Below are 24,960 nucleotides of genomic sequence, written 5' to 3'. Positions count from 1 at the left end.
AGGAACGAAATATTGATGGACTGGATCGAGTGATTTAAAAAAAGACTCCACATTATCTCTTATTTTTTTAATTTTTGGATATGTTACAGCTATACATCGAGTATTAATTTTGGATAACAAAATATTTACATTCACTTTACACTGATATAAAATAAAATCTACAATTATAAAAGGTACAACCGAGATTCAGGAATTACAGATATTACATTAATTTAATTTATATTTCAATGGTTCTAGGGTGGGTATGATATATTCATCTATAATATTTAGAGTAGTCGTTCACATTCTTCACTGATGACGGTGTCGTCGTCTTCATCTGAATCCGTACAAATATCATCTTCGTCCCCTGACCAGTGTTCAAATTCCTCTTTGTGATGTTCAAGTGCCATCAAAGAAGGATACAAACTATCACAGGCAGTACATCTAAAACATATTTTATACATATAACTATATTTAACATAAATGAACTAATTAATTAAAATGTCTATTTTAGTTGTTATAATAAATATTGATAGTAGAATAAAGAGTGATTAAATTTGCGACATCACAAAGGTTCTTTATTTTAATGGCAGACCATTAAAAATTTGCTAATTGTATATTCATTGTTTCATTTTTAATTAGTCAGCAGACGATTAATTTGATTTGATTGTTTTTTTATCAGTTATAAACATCTTACGGCTGTAGAATGGAATTAATTTTGTTCCAAGCTGAATACATCTCTATGCAAATAAATTAATTAGTTCATGAATCATTTATGTATGGGGTGACCCAAATTGGTTGATTTTGGCGTTGACGAATATTTTCCGAAACTTCTAAACGTTTCTGAAATATTTATTTTATTCTGTCTGTAACGTTATATATTGATTTAGTTTGGCATGGAAATCACTTTAATTTTCTTCAAATATTAAAACACTGAAATATTTCAAAAACGGGTGTGATAATCACATTTAATCAATAATAGTTTTTTGTTAAATGGGGTCAATAATATTAATGGTTAAAGAATATTCGTCGAGTAAAAAATAGGGCGACAGAAGAGAAGAACCCCCAGAATCTATGTTACTGTATCATTGTGGAAAAAGTTCATTACATTGAATTGTAAGTAAATATTTTAAAATAATACATAGCAAATTTAAATACGATTTGACCAAAGGTTATGGAAATATGAGACAGAAACAACAAGGCTTTCATCAAGCGAAAATTTAGAAAAATATTTCTAATACATTTTGAGATATTTAATAGTGTAGTCTATAAAAATAGTTTTCCTGTTTTTGACATTTAATTAATATTATTTAATTATATTACAAAATTGAACTCCATAATTAGCAGAATCAATTAATTTGGGACACCCTGTTACAATTAAGATGTTACTATTATCATTAATTAAACAAACATTTTCATTGTTAAACATAGTTCATAATAGAATTTGTCTCTCTCAGAATATTTCCATTTAATCACAAAATAAATTTACTGAGGTATGAATTAAAGGATTATTTCCATGGAAAATGCTTGAGCATACCCTGCAACATCATAATTAATACACGTTTGAAAGCACAAAATACCAAATTTAATTACGAATTACGAGGATATATTTTGCCTCAAATCTTAAATCAGGCATTGGTTAGTTCGAAGGATAACCGCAGTTTAATGAATCCATTCTATTTATTTAGCTGTTCTCGATGTGTGAGTATTATTCCATTATAACAATCCTGTGGAGTTAGTAATTAAATTTGTGGCTATGTCCGTTACTGAATCAGAACTCCAATTTAATTGCTTCTCTAACAATTTAATTGATTTGTCATGTGTTTGTTTATGTAAATTGCTGGAGATTACTATGTTAATTGTAGCATAGATTGATTAAACACTAAATCTCTCGATATCATTATACGGAGAAATTACATGTAACTGTGGATTTCATATAATAAATTAACAATTTAGCTGCGACAACTTTATCGCAATCCAATTCTTTGTGAAATAGTAGATGAAGTCGACTCAAATAGTCAATGAAAGGTCTCTTGATAGAGTTCTGTATGAGACAAACACGGGTCGTAAGTGGTTTTCACGTTTCAGGAGAGCATCTTAGTTTCTTATAAAGTTTCGAGACAATCTCCCTGTGAAACCAAAGTATAGTTGGATATTGATGAACGAGTTCTTTTCAGTTTGTATTTGTAACTTTAGCGAAAACAAGCGGAAACGCGATAAAAGAAGGCGAGAATGGGATTCAATTTTCAATAAACGATGCTTGTCGCAATCGAATTAGGTTCAAATAGCTAAGGATAAATCAATTTGTTCTTTAATGATAACATAATTATTGCTTGAATTTTACATAAATCGATATCTGCCTATTTAAACATGCTCTTGAAATTTGAATTTCATAAGACGTCATGTTCTTCCCAAAACTTACTAAATTACATTATTTTTATGATAATTAGATTCAATTCAATTCAAAAGATACGTGAGTCTTGTGACTAAAATATAAGTTTCCATAAAGTAATAGTTTTTACTCCAATAAATTGACAAATATTTTAGAAAATACGTTAATCCACACGGATAATGCTGAACTGTAGATTTAAGGTGTCAAATTAAGTTGATGGGTCGTAAATTAATTGGATTAAAATTTTAAATCGATATCTTTTGTTGTTCCTCATACATTTTTATGGATCACGAACATGAGATATGTATTTAAGCCTTCATAAATACAATAAAGTTCTATTTGAAAAGAATAACCATTAATTATAATAACAAGCGATTATTTGTAGTGACAAGAATAACAATCAATAGTGAAATTCCATCAGCAATTACAATATTAACAATATTATTCTTATTAAATTATTTAATACGTTCACATAAACCTGAAGTCCTCAAAGGAATTCGTAATTAATTCATCAACTTCGACTTTTGCAGAGTTTTCGTTTAGGCCTTGCAAAGCGGAAAATTTCCCGGTATTATGTAATCCGTTTTTAATTCGGAACGAATAGCGTAATGTATAATAATGAGCGCTTAATATACATACCCAAAATGCCGCTTTTTCTGTTTATGCGACGCCAACTGCTTTGGGCATGCAAATGATCTGTCGCAGACGTTGCATGTAAGAGCCTCTTCTGAAAACATAAACGTTATTAATTTTCTTTATTTATTTACGGGATATGCATAATTTCTTTAATGAAAACTCTGAGAACTGGATTTATAGAAATTAAGCTAGGTATAATAACCATATTTTCTGAGGTAGAAGGAATTCCATAACTGAATTTAAATAATTTACTAGTGACAGCAGTAAGATATGGATTTAGACAAAACTTAAGTGGAGCAATATTTCAACCTCTACAAATAATCCAACGACAAGAATTTTTGATATTATTCAAAAAAGACATAAGATTTTACAAATTAGTAAATTGGGACCTATGGAACAGATTCACAGGTAAATTATTGATGCAATATTATCTTATCCTTCGAGTAGATAGATGTTTTAGAACGACCTATGAATAATTAAGAACGAGAGAATATAGCGACTATATAAGATAAAGTACAGAAAATATGTGCCTTAGGGTCGCACGATAGTCCTCCGGTAAATTAACTTCTGTACAAACTTGATAGCCGTTCGATAACGCTATTACTTCCAAGTCTTAGAATTTAATTGTTTTCGCTTTTAATTAATTTCCAGTTATAAAACAAAACTGTTATTGTTTGTACTTAACTTTTTTTAATTTTTAATTATTTGGTTTTGTTTTGCGGGAAAATTGCTGTAATATGAGCAAACTCATTTTTGAATGTTAGAGTAGGTCTTCATTAATTTTGATTTTGTACTTTTAAATGAAATTATAACCTTGAGAAGGCAATATTTGAACACATCAATTATGCTGACACAGGAATCAATACCATCCTAATATGCATCATATTTTGCATTAACTTCATATGCATAAAATTTCACAAATGACTTTTGCGCATTATTGGCGAATTAAACCTGCTCTCAGCTCTCTATCAAATTTTGTTTAAAATTTTAATGGGATCATTTCTTTTTTGTAAAAATAATTAACGTAAAGAGGAAAAATATATGCTCTTTTTTATAGTTTTTATAGTGAAGTTGAAATTACTTTTTGTATACGAGTTTTATACATTTAAGTGTTGCACAGTAGTATTATACTATACTATACAAAAGTTATTCTTGTTATAAGATTTTTGCACAAAAGTATGGTAAACCTATCCGTCCCATTTTTGAATACTCTATCCAGGTTAAGTTCGTATAACTGAAAACTTTCCAAGAGTGAACTCATATAAGATATGGATTAATTAAATAATGGTCATACGCTAATCACACACTATAAGGTGATAGTCTATAGAGCCGTATTTAAAAGTAAAGATATACAAACAATATTTTTAAACAAATATTAAAATATACTTTTTTGCACTCAATAATTTAGAATAAAAATAAGCATTAAAAATTGGTATTATTTACCTTAATTCTAAATAAATAATAATAATAATAAATTAAATAAATATATAACCGGGGTACTCTTTATGTTTGAATACTACCCCAGCAAAATTTAAGTATGATATAAGTTTGAACATGGACAACCCTTCTCAACATGTTATCCATTAGTTACCTGTGATCACGTGCTTATGTAACCAAATTTGAATGGAGTATAGGACATAAATAATAAAGAAACAAATGGTATATTGTAAAATATATAATTAAAAAAATTAAAAGTTTGTGAGTTTCTGTTAATCTGTTAACTTCAAGTTGTGCTTAAAAATATATACATGTAAACAAACTCTCATTTTTGAAATTACGTTAAAACTAATAAGAACATATTTCACATTTTTAGTAACATTTATTTATAAGTAAATGGGTCGGAGAGTTGGAAAATAAATAAAATAACATCAGACTCAGGAACGGTCGACAATAAAAATGAAAACTTGGATCGCCAAGGTACGAGAAGTCAGAATATTTCCTGCAGTATAATTTAGTTCTGTTAAATTTGACAACTTTTAAAATAGATTTTAAAAAACTGCTTATAACTCTATAAACACAAAGTTTCTAAAATACATTTTAGTGTCGATCAATATCAATTTATTACATGTGCGTGTGCATTGGCGATCTATTTGGGTTTCACATTACGTGGAGGTAAAATGATTGATAAATACAACATCAAACTGTAATAAACATTCTGAGAAAGATTTATTTTGTTAAAGACGTAAACAATAAATTGTGATAATAAAATTTAAGAGTAATTCTGTTATAATAGTACTTAAAAAGGATTTATTAACTTATCGTTAATGGTCCAGGCGCACTTTTAAATGGACTTTAGTAGGGCTTCAAATTTAACGTTAATTTTATGTTTTATGTAAGTTAGAAATATATCAGAATACTTTATTCCCAGACAATTATAACTATATTTTTCTGTATATCTATTATTTTCCAATAATTATATTTGGTTCTTTAAAGTTAATGAGAATATTAAGATTAACATGTTTCATATTATTGAGTCTATATAATAACCGTCATTTTCTGAAGGGTGTATTGGATATGACATATTTTAATTTGATGGCAGCTGTTACTAAAATTAACATCACATAATAAACATTCTACTCTGTGAAATTTGTAGAAGCCAGAAAACCTGATTCTTACCCCGGTTGTGTGGGATAAATAGTCACTTTAGAAAATAGGCAATATATTAGTAAGTATTATATTGTTTAATATAATAATAATAGCAGATATAATAATAATAAATTTGTTTTTATTAAAGTAGCTTATTTTAGGAACCATCATACAATTAACAACAGCAATGAGGTCTCTAATAGAAATATATTGTCAGTCAATAAGGATTTTTTTATTCAAAAAATAATCGAGATAAGATTTTCATTTGTTATCATTTAAAAGGTACAAATCAATACTTGAGGTCATATAATAATACTGAGAAGAAATATTCGACAATAAACCAGACTTCTCGATCGTATCTGTCGTAAATATCCCAACAAAGTTTATGACAATGGGGTAGATAATTGGCAGCAAGGATTTGTGGTAAAATTATGTGGCATATAATATAAAATATGCTTACAAGTTATGTTCCTTTCATCCCTTTCAGGTATTTTTAAAAGTTTTATTCGCCCATTTATGTCTAAAATCCTTGGTCTATCTGAAAATTTTTAATATATACATAAATCAATATGCTCCAGTGTCTTTAAATATTCCTATATTGAATATGTATGGGAACTAATGAACTGAAATATTTTTCATTTACAATACAATTTACAAATATGGAAAAATGTTCTCGTATTCTACTCATGTAGTGAATGCATAATAAATCTGGTAATAAACATCATGTATTTATGTAATAAAAACGGATATACGTTAAACTAGAACAAAATGATACCTCAAATTCAGTAAGCCAAAATATGGCCCAACTTACCTTCATTCGGAGCATATAGGAGGTCTGAAATTTTAACATATCTTATATTTTGCTTCGGCAAATTTACTTTTATTACAGCATGGTTTAGAGTACATTAAATGGGCCATGCCAATAGATTTTAAATTAGAAGGGACCGAATGTTATACGTGGAAAATCTCCAAACATTTGAAAATACATTTAGATTTAAAAAAATGTCTGCCTCTGCACAATCAGCATTCATTTGAACGAGAATATTAAATTTTATTAGAAAATAAAGTATCTGCCAATCATACAACGTCCTCAGATAAACGTAATGCAATATTTATTATTAAAATTCAATTCATATATCAAAGGTTCGCAATTTCCGTCGGTTTATTTTATTTGTCCCCAACCAATCTAACTCGTTGTGTTTCTTATTCAGTTTTCCAAATAAAACACGTGTTATTTAGTAAAATATTCAGCCGTTAAATTACTATTTTCAAAGGAAAATTGTAATTATTGAATTGAGTTGCGATAAAGTTCAGAACGTATGTTAATTTAGAACGAATTATTCATCTAAATTGTAAATAGGTCGATCTAAATTTTAAACGAGTAAGTGTAAAGGAAACTGAAGTTGATAAACTCAGCTGAAAATGATGAATTATTGTTTATTCATTAATATGGAATTTAAACATAGAGTGATGGTCAGAGAAATAGCAAAAAAATTAAAATCAAACTTTTGTAAGATATTTCATAAAAAGATTTAATACAAATTTTGTCTAATCGGTATAAAAATATATTTCAATATCTTATACTTTCTTTGATTTTTTGTTACTCATCTTCTGAACATCGCAGATATTATTATATTTTAATTGCATATATTAATCTAATTTGTTTGGCAAAAGAAATAGCACATTCAAAGGTTTGTGTATGAGTTTAACAACACTCTTAATAGTCAGAATTTATTCTTAGTATGATTTATATTATAATTTAATAAATAAAATCACTTTCAGTGGGAAGAAAGAAACACTGATATCCATTTTTTTTTTTTTGGGGACAGAGAGGGGAAAGTGTAAACCCCTCTCCGGGTACCGATCCGGAGATCATGACCAAATGTTTCACATATATGATTGCACATATGGGGGAAAAGGGCGTATACTTAACATATACGGGTGAATTAAACCACAAGACGGGACTGACAAAGATGCCAGTCCCCTGTCAACTGGATCCGGAAAAACAAGCCCAATCTGAGAAAGGTTCAAGGACCTTCCTGGGTGAGGATTGGGCTTGCAGTTTGATCCGTTGGCTTCCCACCACCACTGGCTTGTGGAGCGGTACTGCCCGATGATACTATCTCCAGAAAAGAGAATAATAATAATTAACCTGAAACATGAGGGTCTAAATATTGCAGTTATCTCTAAAAAATTGTGATGTTCCCGAAAAATGGTGTACAATAAGATAATGACAGTCAAAATGAAAAAATCCGTACGCGATATCCTTTGTTGTCTTTTAGGTAAAAAAATGGAATGAACAAAACTTGCAAGGATATGTTTCAGTAAAGAAAAAAGATTATTCGAACAAGACTAAAAGTTTGCACAAAAATGTATTAATTATCCTCTAGAATTTTGACGAAAGGTACACTTTGAAGTGATGAATTCATGTTCAATAGAAGTAAAAAATATATTCATCGTCCCTCTAATAAAAGTTTGGATGCCAGATACATTAAAAAAAACTGTGAAACACGATGAAGGAAAAGTTTTGATTTGGGGTTTCTTTCCTTGGCATGGTATGGGACGATTACAAAAAAATATTAGTAAAATGGACCGATTCGTATGTAATGGAACCCTTTGGCAACAATAATTTACCAATTACATGAATTTTTACGCATGATAATAATACGAAGCATGTATCCAAAGTTGTTCAAAGTTGGTTAAAAGATACAAATGTTCTGATTCTCAATTGACTAGCGTATCTAAATACAATTGAAAACTTGTGAAAGGACATCTCGATTGAAACATCAAAAAGCATCAAGTTTATTTAGGTGAATTGTGGTTATTAATTGAAGAGGCGTGAAATTTAATTTCAAATGACCGTTGCCGATATTTCATTGAATCGATGCCTCACCGTTTACAGGTGGTTATAACGAACAAAGGATACCCAACAAAATATTACATTTTTTTTTAAATTTATGTATAAGTTATTTAACTTAATTAATTTTTCAAGAGTATGCTATTTCTGTGACCAGAGATTTAATTTAAATAAAATGTAAAATATTTTGATTGCATTTAATTTGAGGTGTGCGTTTCCTAATTAACGTTAAGATAGTAATTTGTGCTACTTCTTTGGCCACCATTGTGTATTTGTGAATATTAATTTAGTAGCAGATTTTTATTTTAATTTGATGCTTTTAATTATAATAAGTGCTTATCTTTTCTTCAGTTCTAAGAACCCAGAATTTTTTCTCAAGCTATGGATTTGTTCATAGTAGGTTAAGTAAGTTATTTTAAAGAAAGTTATGTTATTCTAAAGATAAATGTTACAAACGTAAATTTAACTGGGACTAATATTTATCAAAATATGTTAGATTACACAGTACTACAGTAAATATATTAAAAAAATTAATTACATTCGTATACCAACAAAATTTCGCACGACTTGTATTATTGATTAGTGCGCCAAAACTATTATTTCCTAAATAAACATTTCCCTTCCAAACATTTTAGAATTTATCTCTCTAACGTATCTATCTACTCTCTAATCATTGGCAATTAATCATAATATTTATTCTACCTCCACTAGACACTCGGTGGTTCAGTTAGGATTTAATCATGTAAAGTACAATCCTGATATGGATTCCTGCAATGTAATCCTAGCATTTTATTTATTTACTCCTTTTATTACACGAAGCGAACTTTGTTGCTTTATGTACCGGATACCAAAGCAACTTTTGATATGTTTATAATTCCCAGCATTATTAGAGAATATTTATCCTGCATATTTAATACAAGACTTTCTTTGAAGTTATTAAAGGTATTATAGTCGGTGACCGTTATTCCCTCAGGCGTTTCGCCTCGGAATTTATTCGCTTCTTATATAACTAAAATATTTAAGGAATTTTATCTGGATTACTCCTCAGAAATAATGGTTGGTAGCTTTACCGCACAAATTTTTAAATATTAAATTATTTTTGCAAGTTACCTAAAGACATGACACTTAAGAAAAAAGATATCTTATTAATAAATATAAAATATGTAAATAATTTTTAGCCTCTAAAGCGAAAAACATATTTTATTAGTGCAGTAATTAAGATGAATAATACAGAAAGGCAACGGCAGATCCTTCAGTCAAATTTGACGTAATCCGCTTACCATAATCAGAGTCGTCAGAAAAATCATCCCTGTCGTCGATCTCTAAATCCGTGAAACTAGAATCCGTGTCAGATTCGTGTGTGTCATTTGCCGTGCACTCATTATCGTTGCAGACTTGTTCATTATTCAGGTTGTCGGTTCTGACCTTCGTATCTGACTTTTCCTCGCCGGCCAACTTATTGTAGTCCTTCCGGGCCGGACGATTATCTATTAACAGAAAAATTTAACATTAACTTTTGTCTATTTTCAAAAGTTTTTATCAAAAGAGATGTCTTCATTTATTGAAGTTTCATCTATACAATGTGCATTCACCATATTTTGAAGTGTGATTCATTCCTTACATACAATATTTTGATATTTTAAAAATGTGGGTATAAATGTTTTTTAATATTTTATTCATTATATGAGAACAAAAATAAATGTTTATTAGGCGTTTCTCAACGTAAAATTATTTACCATTTGAAAACAGTTTTTTTATATATTAAATTAAAAATTACAAAAAACGTTTAATATTTTAGTCGAACATTCGTCGAGGTAAATAATAAAACATTTCCTCCTTTATCTGGTTTAAGCTCATACTGGATGTACATCACTAAAAAAAGTGTTACTTTACTATTGGTATATTATTTGAGATAGCCCTTGTTATATAAGATTTGATAGCAATTAAAAACTTGTCGATTATGATGTATATATATAAACTACTCCCAAGAAACTGAAAAAATGGCGAATGCATCCACATTTAATGGCACCCATTTAATAACGCACAACAGCAATTGCACAAAACCTAATTTTAAGTGTTGTTTATATGAAAACATAAATACAAAATTATATTTTGTAGGATAATTTAAGTGTTTTATACAGATTTATTACGATGAAAGAGTACACAATTTAACTTGAGTGAGTTTATGCATAATAATGAGTTCTCTGAGTTACAAAATCTACTGCAGTTGATTATCATAATGCTCTAATGCAGTTTAATCTTTCCTTTATATAATCGTAATATCTGAAAATATCCCCTGAATAATACATGAACTATTTTATATTTATGATGAACAAGTGCACGATAGATATTTAAATATTTCTCATCTTTTCCTTTTTATTATTTTTTTTATAGAATTTAAAATATAAGTAAGTTAAACTATCAATTAAAATATGTATAGAATACTATTGTCATCGGTTAGGGAAATGTAATATCAAAATTGTTTGCCCACTTTTATTTTAGAATGTTGTTACATGAAATTATTTTCCTTTTGAACGAAATCATCCATCATTTTACGTGACGTTTATTGTCGGAACAAGAAAAGCAAGTCAATAAATTCTTGTGAGGGTTATTAGTAGATATGCGACTGCTATAAGAGAACATCATGATTGAAGGCTGTTGAAATGGTACAATGTAAAATGTGATAATGATATAAACGTGTAGGTTTATATTGTCATAAATATTATCCACGTCAGAATAATAAATATGCGTTGAAATATTTGCTTTGTTATTTTATACCAAAGTTATATTTATTTGATCATAATGATTTTATTTTTATAATTTCGCGTATGAATATTTTATTTTATTTATTTTTAGTTTTGTTCTTTAGTTACTTAATTTTATATTAACATAACTATAATTTACTTTTTTTAAAGTAATATTGCTTCAACAAATTTATCACTGAAGACCAATGAACAATGAACAACTGTATCATAGTTCAGGTAGAACTAATTTAACATTTTAAAGCTTCCTCTCAATATCTAATGTGACATGTGGTCTTGGGTTGTCCTGACACATTGACTATTTTACTGACTAAAGTAAGTTTTTCCTGAACTTTGCAAACAAGTAGTTGCATTAATGATTTAACCTTTAAGAAGGTAGTCAATGTGTAAAATTCATCATACATTCATTAAAATCTTAAGATATGACTTTTTAGGTACTATTCCACCAAGTTACCAGCTCCAACCCATTGTCCAGAACGGCAGGAATTGTGCCAATCAACCCATTTTTCGTAGCATTTAACAATACGATCAATAAAAACCTCATTTGCGTTGTGTACAAAGAGGAAATTGGCAATTGTTAAACGCCTAACTTTGTTATCCTCATTTAATTTAGGTAGAACACATTTGTCTAACTTTTAAGTGAAATTCACTGCACGAACTCCTTTTCTGGTGGTTGATTCATCACAGTTTAATATCCAAATATGTTCCACGAGGATTTTGGATGAGATATTGTTTAATTTATATGTTGGTATAGGTTTTAGGACAAACTTTATGCTGTTCATCATCAATTAATTAATAATTAATGCGACGAAACATGACTTACATCAGTTGCGGCATCACGTATGTTATGTGCCTTTCCTTTTAACCCAAAATAATATTTTAAATACAATCAATATATTAATTATATAGCACAGTTATTTAGAGCATAAAAAACTTTCAAATGATACACAAAGAAGTTAATAAAAATGTTAAAATGTGTGTTTTATTCAAAGAAATCATAAACTAAAAACGTAAATTAATGTTTCCTTTACATAATAACTACCTCATTATTATCTGTTTGAAAATGATTAGATACTTCTAGTTATAATATCAACAAATTAAAAATATACGACTTTATTACCTAAATCTCACAACCGAAATGCCTGGAATTAATATTGTAACAAAAACGAATATATGCTAATATATTAAAAATCAAAATAAATCTAAAATATTTTGAATGCAAAAATAGTCCATTGTCAGAACTCCTGGGAAACTTCCCAATTAGGTTAATGCGATCCGTGTATTGAAAACATAACATTGCATTTAGAGTCACGTCATTTATAATAGATTATTCACTGCAGTGGTTTATATACACAAGTGGAACTTTCTGGAACTAGCAGAACTCCCGGGAGAGTTCGATTCTCTTATAATCAAATGTACTCACCGCACCAGAACACATTGAACAATAGAATAGATCCAACAATTCGACACGTCATAAGCGTGAAGAAAATTAAATTAAAAAAAATATAACACATTTTTTAAGAAAAGATTTAATTTTATTGTTTTCTGTTTAATCAATATTAATCGTCAAAATTGGCGTAATACGAAAAGGCCACTAAAACAAAACAATCTTAATCATTGTAGTATTTTTAGCACAGAAAACATTTGTTTTAAAATCAATCTGCGTTCAGAATGTCTCTAAACGAGGGCGTTTCAGCCCGCAACAAATTTGCATTTTACCGTTTAATTAAAAGTCTAATGAAATATTTGATTAATTTGAAGTCACAATAATATCATTAAACAATATAAAAATGTGTGCTATTGTAAAATTTTAGACCTCGTTTAATCTTACAATTAAGAAAGAAAGACAAATTAATCAACGCGATTTGCAAAACCGTTTGTATTCACCATGAAAGTCGACTTAATTTGGTAGATACCCACAACTCGAGCTTCAGTTCGTGAATATTTATAATACCCAATGACGATTAAGAGAATTCTCAACATGACTGAATTTACATTCAATCTATTCTATGATAGTCAATGAATTTATTTTCACACACATGGACAACTCTCACGGTACAGTACGATATTTTATTATCCAGCTTAATTTAAATTTAACAAAGTAATAAATGATTTAATATGAAAAAGTAAATTATAAAATAAAATTTATCAAAGTAATATAGAAGAAGAAAACTTTAAATATAGACATTCAACCTTATCATTGATTTCTCCTTAGATACCGTACTTTATCGAATTATAGAAGTTTCGCCCAATTTACGTCCTGACAAATTAGTAATGTGTTTATGAGTAGTGCGTGAAGGACACAAGTTGGCGAAAGTCTAATAGATATAGAAAAGTTGTACGTAATTCTTGAATACGGATTGTTTTTGTTATCCAACTTCTTAAGACACTAATACCCAAGTTATTTCTGTTGCAACATATTTTTTGTACACCTTTTATTATGTCAAAGTTTTAGACATTTTTGTGGATTCGCAGTTTATACCAATCTCCATCGTCGGATGCATAAATGATTCATGTACCAATACAATTTGGGACAAAAAAAATCCAATCGATATCGTTGAGAGCCTTAATATGTTTATTATCTAAGAGAAAAAACTTATCACGCCAAATGAAATAAAACATGTATTGATTATTGTATTTTCTGCTTATATATATTCAAATATTTCATTGTTTAATGCAAATATTGTTATGTGGTAAAAAATATACGTATATGTATATTCACTTTTTTAAAAATAACCACCTAAATATGTTTTGTTCAAAATTTATGATTACTAACTTGTAATCTTTCTACAATCAGCAATTCATTCATGTACAACAATCAATTTCTATTTTAAAGAATCTACTCGACTGCGTCCTCATTTAGTACGTTACGTCAATTTAAAACTTTTTAATTTATGCCAATCAATAAAAGACAATCAAGCGTTTAATATCAAAGAAAAGTTTCTGAGATGGTTATGGCAGTACTTTTTTAAAGTTCACCATTAAATGAACTGAACGAATACTTTTTATGTTTAGTTTGTTCCATTATATTTTTTCATAATTCTATTATTTAATTCATGTTTTTAAAACCACTTTAATAATGAATGCGTAATATCATTTAAACAAATTTCACTAAATTATTATTAAATAAACCATCATGAGAGAGATTAAATTTTAAACAATGTTTATTATTCCACGTGAATTATTATAAACATGGAATTTGACATTGTTAATTAGCATTGTTTATATAATATTTTATTTTTACGTTATCCTTTAATTTTTAACGTCATTTTAAAATATACTTTAAACACTATTTTTACATTTACATATTTAAATTTTTTACTAGAAATAAGAAAACAGTTAACATTTATAAAATATTAGGCCTATATCAAGTACCTGCTGAAAATCAAGCCCTCTAAAGCTGCTCAGGACAATTGCATTTAGACACGAGGCCTACTTTTATATCAAGGCGACGAATATTTGTCTTCAGGAGTAAATTGGTTTTGCTTACTATACAAATTTGCAAGGATAATAAAAGCTGCGTGATTTATATTTACTTTGGCCGGATTAAATTAAATGAAAATATTTTATGATTAACTGAAATCAAATATTTGGACGATTGTTTAATTTATGAAGACATTAAAAAAGACTATAAATTTATTATTGTTATTATTTTATTGAGGTGTCATATTTTTTTGACATTTTCTACATTACCACCTTTTTTGTAAAATTAATAATAATTGTGTGTAATCCTATCTAATACAATATTTTTTTATAACACACTATTGATATTAAAATTTTAAGTTTAGGATCTCTTCAGATTTTGAATGACGCTAAAAAGTAAATTTTTTGGTTAAAATTTGTAATAAAATTTTTTATACTTTTTGTCAACTGCTGTCAAGGTTGTAACTTGCAATTTACACCGTTATTGATTTTAAAAGTCATTAAATTGCAACATAATCTTGTAACCCTTACCTAAATAAACTTGACTGAAATCGATATATCGAGCAAAATAAAGTACCGCCTTGAGAACATTTAGAATATATATTTTGTGTCTCTCCGAAATTCAAGTCTGGATTTTATTTTTTATTTTTAACTTGAAATTTTCTTGACTGAATTGTAAGTTTATACTGTTTCACTATTGCACGTTATACTTTTAGTTATCCCTTATTTTTGTGTTACGTCCTCGTCTAACGTAAGTGTATAAAATATTTCGATAATATTTAAAAATAAGGTAATCTATGTAGTTTGAAAAAACAAGTACTTGAAAACAATAAACTAATTAAAAATGAGAAAATTAATTTAAGAAAAAAAATTTCTGAAAATAATTTAAAATATTTTCTCTATTTTTTTTTTGTAATTCATAAATATCCAATAAATTATACGTGTGTCGTTAACATGGGAATTTTCTGTGTATATTGTAAGTATAAAAATGATTGTCCTGCTTCAAATTTTATTGAATTGCTATATAATATAATATTGTACTAAAGGTAAAATAAAACATTATTTTATCGTTTCAGATTAAACACGCACAAAACTCTGCGTTGTAATTAAATAAATATAATCCACATAATTAAGAGAGAACAACACATAAACTAGTTACCATCTGCAGCACTAATTTTTGAACACTGTGTATATATACATATTTTAATTATATTCCAAACAAATCAGAGAAAACGCTTCTGCACTATTAAATTCACACTATTTAATTCCAACTCTGTGTGCAGTGCTTTTGTATTCTCTAAAATACAGCTGTTCATATTGTATTGCACAATAAATTTTCCAAACTTCCATAATATATACGGCACAAGGGTCATTGTGAAAAAAGGCTCGTGAAAAAAACGGTTAAAAAATCTATTACTAAGTCCTCTAAAACTGAGTGGATATCAACATCAGGACCATTGCGCGTATGTAAATTGATCGAAAAAAGTTAAGCATTTTACCTTATTTTATAACCAAATAAATATTTATTAAATATTAAAATGGTAGAATTGTAATAAAAGAAATAAATATCAATAAGAAATTAAACCAAAGGCAACTTAATATTTATTTTACAAAATAAATAAGAAATTTTGTTCCCACGTATAACACGAAAAATATTTTGTTTTTCATATTGAGTAATTCTGCCTCTGATTCCTATTACAGCTTGTACCCTAGGGGCATACTTCATATCAGGTCATCCAGATAATTTTGATCTAAAGTATCTCATAATTCTGGAAGTTGTCTTAATTCTCCGACAGTGTGAGCACTGTGCTAGTAAGCAATTAATGATCTGCATATTTCAGGTATGTTCTAAAAAAATGAAAATTTGGTTCCAAATTCCAAATGTAAAGCTTCATTCTACCTCCTAGAAAAATGTTACCCCAAACCATTATAGACCCACATTGGTATGCGTGAACTTCCTGCACATAACGTGAATTCAATGCAGTTTCTTATTGGGTTCGCTCGTGTTCCTCTGATTAATAGTCTGTCTTCCCAGTCAGATGCAACTCTTAGTCGACCTTTTATAGGCCGATTTCGCCTATGCCCAATCTCTAAAAACCATTTATAGAGCCTGCACACTACAGATTGGTCAACATTGACATCCTAAAACATTCTTACAGCACGATGTTGGTTTTAAAAAAAATGTAGTAGCAATTGTTTGATAATTCTTGAACAGAATTAAAATTATACTTAATATTTAAATATCGGCTGAAACCCATGATGCATTTTTGCGACCTTCGAAATTTATTAAACTTTTAATAGTAACCAATTATCAAATTCACTTCTACTTAAAATTGTAAGAAAAAATGCATTTTAATTAACTAAGTTAGAATTTCACTCCAGACACGGATTCTCACTCGAAAGGGTGTGATACCAACTAAAAAGCTGATAATAAGATTTCAAGCTCACTGAAACCAGATAGTTAATTTATTGCCTTTACGACGTATATTTCGATGAATGTATTCATACCAAGGATATCGATATTTTAATATGCATACTAATTCCCCTATTACTTAGCTATTCGCTTGTGCTTAATTGTCTAATATTAATCAAATCTTCTTAGGATACAATTAAATTCAATCAATTGCTTAATAGACTATAGAATAAGTTGATTTGTTTCGAAATTGTGTTCAATTATCTTGAAATTGCATTTAACACTAAACATGTTAGTCGATATTTCTAACAGAAAATAAATTAGCTAGCACGTACAGAATTTATTTTATTTTTAAATATTACAAGACACAAAAAAGATTTTTGTTATGAAAACAAGCCAAAAAACAAATAAACGTTGATTTAAAGAAAGTAGTTGGACTTTTTGTATTCATAATTAATATAATTTAATAAAATTAATTTATTTGTCAGATTATATTATTGCTAAATTATGGTAATTCCGCATTCTAAATTTATCATCACTGTCTGCATTTCTAGTTTTCTAAAAACAAAAGCTATTATTTTTACGACAGCACTTCCCTTTGCACATGCAGAATTTATTATTAAACCTTTTGTATCCCGTATTCCCCACCTAGGCAATTAGAACAAAGAAGTGCAGCGATGAGAATTAACGCGGTATTTAATATTTAGTTGTTTGTTGTACCCACTTTTGTGCCATTTGCAATAAGAAGATGAAATGTTATAAATAATTATAACTGACATGCTTAGTTAGGTGTATGTATATTTTGTGGACGTTTAACTGAACGATGATTGATTTTGCTGCCACGTACATGTAGTGTAATTTCCATCCAAGCAGAGGTTCAGGATTGTATAATTTACGAGGTTGTATATTCAATTTGATTCAGGGGTCATTAGGGGTACTTCCAACAATATGGTGCACTCACCCATATCGTTACGATGCCCGGATGGCATATTGACACAACACTGGAAATGTTACATATCCCTGGATAACTTTTAAGTATTATTCTCGTAGTTTCAACGCACTAGACCCGTTCACACTTTGCAGAGTGTAGACAAAGCAATTAGTTGAGTGGTTTCAGAGAAAATTATTTTAGAAAATTATTATAAACCTTTTTTTTACAGTTTCAGCTACTTTTTTAGTAGTACAAAGAAAATAGGTATATTCTTAGACCATTATAATTTAATGATAAAAAATAATTTTTGTCTTCTTTTTTGCATACTTTTTAAATTCAAAGCATTATGAAAAGCACCACAGAAAACAAATAAAAAATCCTTTCCTTACTTTGTTTCGTGGAGCACACGAATAAATACAAATATTTTACTGAAAATGTATTTTTTTACATTTTCATGCAACCTTAATGAGCAATATTGTATTAATTAGAATATTTATAAACGTTTGATACAAAAAGACCATTATTATTCATAATAGTAATAACAGGAAATTTGATATCGACGAAAATGTAAATTTCGGTTTTATAATTAAAAGTCATAAAATGTGAAATGTTTAATTAACATTTTACAGTGATTATCAAAAAGTTTGCTTTCAGCAGTTAACTTTTCTAATAATGATTTAATTTTGTGGCTGGGTGAACAGGGGAAATCGGGATATAATGACGAACTGGGTATAAATACATGTAAAGGGAGTTATTAAATTATTTATTAAACTTATATCCAGGGACCGGCCTTATTTAGTGTCAAAATTAATAATTTCGATATAAATAAAAAATATTATTACACATTATAATTTTTTTTTAATAATTCAAAATAAGAATTTAATTTATATTTACTATATTATTAATAGTACTAATCCATCTAAATCTACTAAGTGAGTATTTTAATTACAATATTCCATATAAGTATGATAAGAGGGGTTGATGCAAAAGCCCTGTTACCTTCCCATGAATAATTAAAACTTCTTTTAAAGCCCTTTAAAGGCTTTCAGTGTATTTAGTATGTAAATTATTATGTATTTTGCATCTGTTAATCCAAACGAAATTTGCGTATCTGGAAATAATATTCTTTTAATTTTCGTAATTCATTCAAAAACAAAATTGAATTTTTGTAACGAGCCATGGGCTATAATAACCTTTTGATTGAATTTTTTTTAAAGGGAAACAAACATTTCAGTACAGTCAAACTATACAAGAAAGTTATTCGATAAAAGTTGATTTAACTCAATTTAATTTCACATCAGATGTGCAAGGTTAAAAATTTCGAGTACAAGAATTTAGTACTACTAGAAATCACGTACTGGAGAACTCTTTTGACAAATTGTAAAAAATTATAGCAAATTCATACCTACAATTTATCTTTTAATAGTCTATATTTGATTGAAATGAATTGATTACAAGAGTCTTAAATTGTCAGCTGTCGAAATGGCGTCTAGAAAAACTTCCAAACATTTTAATTACCTTTTCCAATTAAATTTATTTCAACAATTTATAAAACAGACAGTGATGAGCCAATAAACCGTTGACAGGTTTAATTAATTCGTTAGGATTTGATTTTAAAACTTGACGACAGAGGTCTCTTTTAAATATTTTTTTTTTTTTATAAATGGGTCATAAAGGTCCTACATCCATGGTAAATTATAAAAAAACTCCAATCGTAAAAATACCATTTTTAAAAAATAAAAGTTTTATTATGGTTAAGAGAGAGTTCGCTTTTAACCGTGTGCGATATTGATCTGTTGCATCATGGATATATTTAAGAGTAGACATTATTCGCTATAAATAAAGTAAGTAAATAAAATATAGATAACATAGTTTTAATAAATAAAAAGTTCCTTCCTTTGTACGTATTTTAAATATAAATTTTTCATATTTTCATTCATTCAAGAATCAGTTACTTAAAAATTACTATTATTAATTATATAAAATTAGTTAATTATATTAAGATTAACGTATCTTATTTGCTTACGTTTGCTAATCAATAACAATTTAATACAAATTAAATAAGCAGTAAAAAGTTACATTTCACTTTAAATACGAAATACACATCAGTGACGGTTAAACTTCAGACTTATGGGGTTGGTTTGTTTATGAAGCAAATTTGACATTAAACCTCCCTATTGTTTACTGTACCATTGTTTTCCCATATTATTCAACAAAATTATGTTATGCTGATAAAGCAAACTTGATATAATAAATAAAATGTTACTCGTGTTTTGAATTAAGCATTTTATGTCCATGTACACAAGTCACTTAAATTAGGGCCGTAAAACAATAGAGTTTATTACGATTATCACAATGTATTACAACTTGTTACGTTGAAACTGGTTCAAAAATTAACAATCACTGTCCAACAATAAATCACAGTAAAAGTAAAACATGAGTAAAAATGTACTTCCAGTGGTCTAATGTAGCACATATTTCAAAATATCAGCCATACATTGTAGTTCTAATTTAATTTTAATGTATATATTTTTGAAATACCAAATCTACCAATTTATGAGACCCTGTATATTAAGAATTATATATTAAAGAAAAGCTAATTTATGAATTTTAAATATGAAATCTAACAAACCCAAGAAGACTATAAAGTTTACAGTCTACTATAATAAATCCTATTTGATAGTTAAGCAAACTTTTTTTTGGATAATTTTAATTATAATAAAACTTATAGTATATCACGTTCACACACTGAACAAATAAAAGAATTACAAGTTTTAAATTAAAATACGAACATCGACACAACATAAAGGAAATTTAATTAAATGGAAATAATTGTTTATTTAAATTTATAACCGTTCAAAATGAAAATAAATTGTTTGATGTAACAGATGTAAAATAAATTTAATTGTTACATTTATTAGTATTAAATATTTTAATTCGCAGAAATTTTATATGTATGTATATAAACTTTAGTACGCACGTACTTTGTCAACAAATAATATTTAAATAAGAAAAAATGCCAGTAGTAAACAAAAATTCAAATTTATAAAGATCATTTTATTTATATACATATTCAAACAGAATCACAATTACGTCGTTATCTTAGAAATCATATATTTTGTATATACAATGAAGTGTCATATTGTAAGTAATTCATCATTTATATTGTATACACCGCAATAACTGTGAAAATTGATTTATGCCACTACTCATGGCAGACAATTTATAATTGAATGTGGGGCCATAATAAATGGATTACCACAAAGGTAAATTTTAAGCTACGTTTGACATGAAAAATTACTATGTTTAGTTTAAATAGGAATGGAATAATATTGATTAGGCCTTATAAAGGAGTAAGCTAGATTTATTAGACTAAATTCCTACCTTTAGAGTATTATAGCAAATATTTACGTATATATGTATTATTATTAATACGTGTCGTATGATGAAAATTAGAAGATGCTTTCGAAATACTACGTATAAATAAAATCTGAATAAAAAAATATATTTTTAATAACGTTGGTGTATATTAAGAAGGTTCTCATTTTGAAACTTTAATTTGAAATTTTTTATACAAATTATTATAAAAATACAAGTTGCTAACAGGAAAACTTTTCTGTACTATTGGTATACACAACTTTTCATTATTTTATACGTCATCCGCATAAAGTTTAGTTGACATGACATGAAATCACTAGTAAAAGTTTGTAACAGCAAAATACACCTATAAAGGCGGAAAATTAATTTAAATTTTGTACAAAATTACTATATATATATATATATAGTAAAATATTCTCCAATAGTACTATTCAAGGATATTGTCCCCAAAACACGGCATATCATTAAGATTAGCGACGCGTCGTTTGAACAAAGTGGATAGTCAGTCCCTTGTCCTTGCTGATATTTTCAGTATCTTAAGCCAGCTTAGCCCTGTCCAGTTTGTTCGTAGCGACGAGATTTTCAAAGGAAGTCTGTGCATGTTTGTTTAGTTTCTGAATTTATACGCATTATTTAATCTTCAAGCAACAAAAATAAATTACCTACCTAAGTGAAAAAACTTTATTAAATTCAATACTATATTAATAATTCTAGAAAACTCATTTTAAGTTAGATTTCGAAAAATTAATTTATTAATAATAACATATTTGGAGTGACATAAATTACTCCTAACTTTCGATTATTTAAGAATAAAATGATGTAAGCTCATCCTTCCTCTTTTACACACATGTCAGGTAATTTTCGATTTCGAGGTGGGAATACGATGTTGACTTTAATATCAGTCATTTTACAATCGTATTTACCGGTATACATCTACGATGATGTTTAGAGAGGAGGTGTATATGCAAAGGGACCAAGTTTGATGTATACTTAAACATTCTCAGCTCAACTTAGGAATACCCGAGCCTTATCCTGCAATCGTATCTCCATCCCCCTTATAAGTATAATATACATTGTGGGGGACTAATGTACTTTATACCAGGACATCATTAAATGCTGTTAAAAGCTTCAAAATCGTGGGAATATATATTCCAATCAATATTTTATAAGTTTTCGCTTCTTTTCGGCCTATAATGTGAACGATTACATCTGACCTTTACCTTTATAGTATACTTTCGAATGGAGGCTTAATTTTAGTAATAAAGCAATTTAAAGATCTATAATGAGTAAGGTTGAAACTAATAAGACTTTCTATTCATGATTTAGACCTCTTAAAATGAAATGTTTTACTTGAATCTTTAAAAATTAGGTAGAAATTTTAAAATGTGGGAGTCATTTTAACAATGACTTTTTTCTGTTGTTTCATTCTAAAATAATGTAATTTGTTGTATATAATATTAAATAAATAGTAATTAAATTAACCATGATGAAATATTAAATTATTTAATTTATGTTTATACATATGTTAAGACTTATATAAATAAATAATTGATGAATAAAACTTAACCTAAAATTATTAACTGTAATATTGATTGATGTTAATATAAGAATCTTATCGTCGTAAAATAGTAAGAGTTATAAGCGTCGCGGCGCTGTAGTCATAAATTCAACTTGGCGCAACATCATGTTTATAAAATTTGATTTTACAACACGTAACACTCCGGAGTTTGCGTTCAAATGCAAACAATTTACCCAAATGCATAATCCAAATCATGATTAAATATGAATTATGCATCAACAATACCTATATTATATTTAAATGAAGAGGTACGTTGTACGGCGATTAACACGGCGTATACTCACCGTTGTTGTTAAGTGTGTTGAGTAATACGGCAGCACTCGCAAGCCGAGTCCTCCGCAAAATCCACAACATGACCACGTCAGCGAAGCACGACAGACTGACTGGCAGAAAGCGCGCTTGGTTTCTCGACCGGCGCCAAAGCTCGCGCTTCGGCCTTCACGCACAGGTAACTCTGTTGAGCTTTCATGACCAGAGTCATTGCAATGGGCAGAGGGTTACGGAAGGTCAGTCTGCTGTCACCTCGATAATACCTTTGCCGGAATGAATGTGCTGTGGAATTAGATCATCCGGATTTAGTTAACTTCTTTGATCCACCGGAGTTTCCGGCATCGTGTACGAATGGTTCGAATGTTTGGAAGTTAAGCCTTCTTTCAGTTGGGGAGTTGAAGGAGTATAAAGGATAAATTTTACTTCAATTGTATCATAGGTGATACTGTAAGGTATGAGGTACCATATGTTGACGTAATTGTAGTCTAACTACCTTATACCTGTACAGCCATTCACTAAAGTGTTTTATTTAGTCATAACTTCTGCATCAAAAACTTGGAAAAGCTTAAAGCATCCTAGGAATTGCCGCCTAACTTAAACTAGTTCTAAATGTGAGACGAGCTAATCTTGATGATAAAATGAGCTGTCATGGTTGCTGTCAAAGCATTTGATCTACATATGGAAGACGATCTAACTTGTGTCTGAACAGGATGTAACAGTATTCACTCGACATCCACAACACATCTCTTTTTTTGGTACAGTAGTTCACATCTTCCAAATTGTGGTGGATGCGCCTAGTTTCTGCAAACTAGTCAACAGAAATTCATTTCAAAAATTTCAACTATATTAAATACATTTGCTAAAATCTACCAATTCCAATTTTAACTTAAAATTCGTATTTATTATTATGATATTTTAGGTTTAATTTTAACTATTTTATCTGGATATACAGTACTGAGCAAAAGTAAAGAAACATTTTTATTTTGTAATTTGTCGTTTATAGAAATAGGATAAAAATTGTTTCATTTTATGTCAACAATAAAACACCCAAAGTTTAAAGTTTTAAACATATTAATAATTTCATTCATCATCAAATAAATAAAAAATATGGGGGAGTAAAAGTAAAGAAACAAATTTATTTTTGAAGTGAAAACTTCTTTAGCCCCATTTGGCACTTTTTGGTAGGGTAATATCTTGTTCAAAGTTTGTGTAGCAACCAGGGAATCGTGTTGATAGTGATGAACGCGTAGTGTGCTGGGCGCCTTAGACATTCTTTAGATGCAAGAAATCTCGTGTTTTCGCGTCACCGACATGCATATAGCAGTACATCTGTAGCTAAACAGCTGACGTATAGTGCTTGTATATCTTATAAGTGAAATTGAATGGATTTAGTGAAAAGTTTAATGTGTATATACCGTGCATTGTTGATATAGTGTGTTTGTAAGATTATTATATGAATGGCCATGTCCAATGATCGAAAACTATTACAAAATATAAAACGACATCGATTCCGTTTTTACGTGATTCTTAGATAAATTTGAATCAAACATTTTCATTTCTTACTTTAGTTACCATAAGCCTATTGTATCTTTTTTAGAACAAAATTAAATAATTGAAAGTATAAAAAGTCTAAGTATTGTTGAAATTAATGATGACAATGATGCAAATAATAAAAATAATGTTAAAAATCAAATGCATTGAAATTTAAGTAAATACAAATACTATTCATAAATAATATGATTGTATTTTAATTA

General features: G+C 28.3%; 1 protein-coding gene across 1 annotated transcript; it reads right to left on the bottom strand.

The window, feature by feature from the left end:
• Positions 1-58: 58 nt before the first annotated feature.
• Positions 59-23,325, bottom strand: LOC109602904 (uncharacterized). Its single transcript, XM_020019347.2, has 4 exons — positions 23,221-23,325; positions 9,731-9,937; positions 3,011-3,098; positions 59-423 (listed from the first exon to the last, which is right to left on the bottom strand). Exons 1-4 carry the CDS (start codon positions 23,288-23,290, stop codon positions 267-269), a joined length of 522 nt encoding a protein of 173 aa, XP_019874906.1. The 5' UTR covers positions 23,291-23,325; the 3' UTR covers positions 59-266.
• Between the last annotated feature and the right edge of the window lie 1,635 nt (positions 23,326-24,960).

The sequence above is a fragment of the Aethina tumida genome, chromosome 3 (assembly GCF_024364675.1).
Source record: "Aethina tumida isolate Nest 87 chromosome 3, icAetTumi1.1, whole genome shotgun sequence".
NCBI lineage: Eukaryota > Metazoa > Arthropoda > Insecta > Coleoptera > Nitidulidae > Aethina > Aethina tumida.
Note: the sequence above shows the minus strand (reverse complement) of the source record. Positions and strands in the feature narration are given on the sequence as shown.

Excerpts from the sequence above, each read along its gene's own strand:
- LOC109602904 (XM_020019347.2), bottom strand. The coding sequence starts at position 23,290 with ATGTTGTGGATTTTGCGGAGGACTCGGCTTGCGAGTGCTGCCGTATTA. Across the intron at positions 3,099-9,730 it reads TTCTGACGACTCTGATTATG|AAGAGGCTCTTACATGCAAC; the intron begins GTAAGCGGATTA and ends TTATGTTTTCAG. Across the intron at positions 424-3,010 it reads CAGAAAAAGCGGCATTTTGG|ATGTACTGCCTGTGATAGTT; the intron begins GTATGTATATTA and ends AATATGTTTTAG.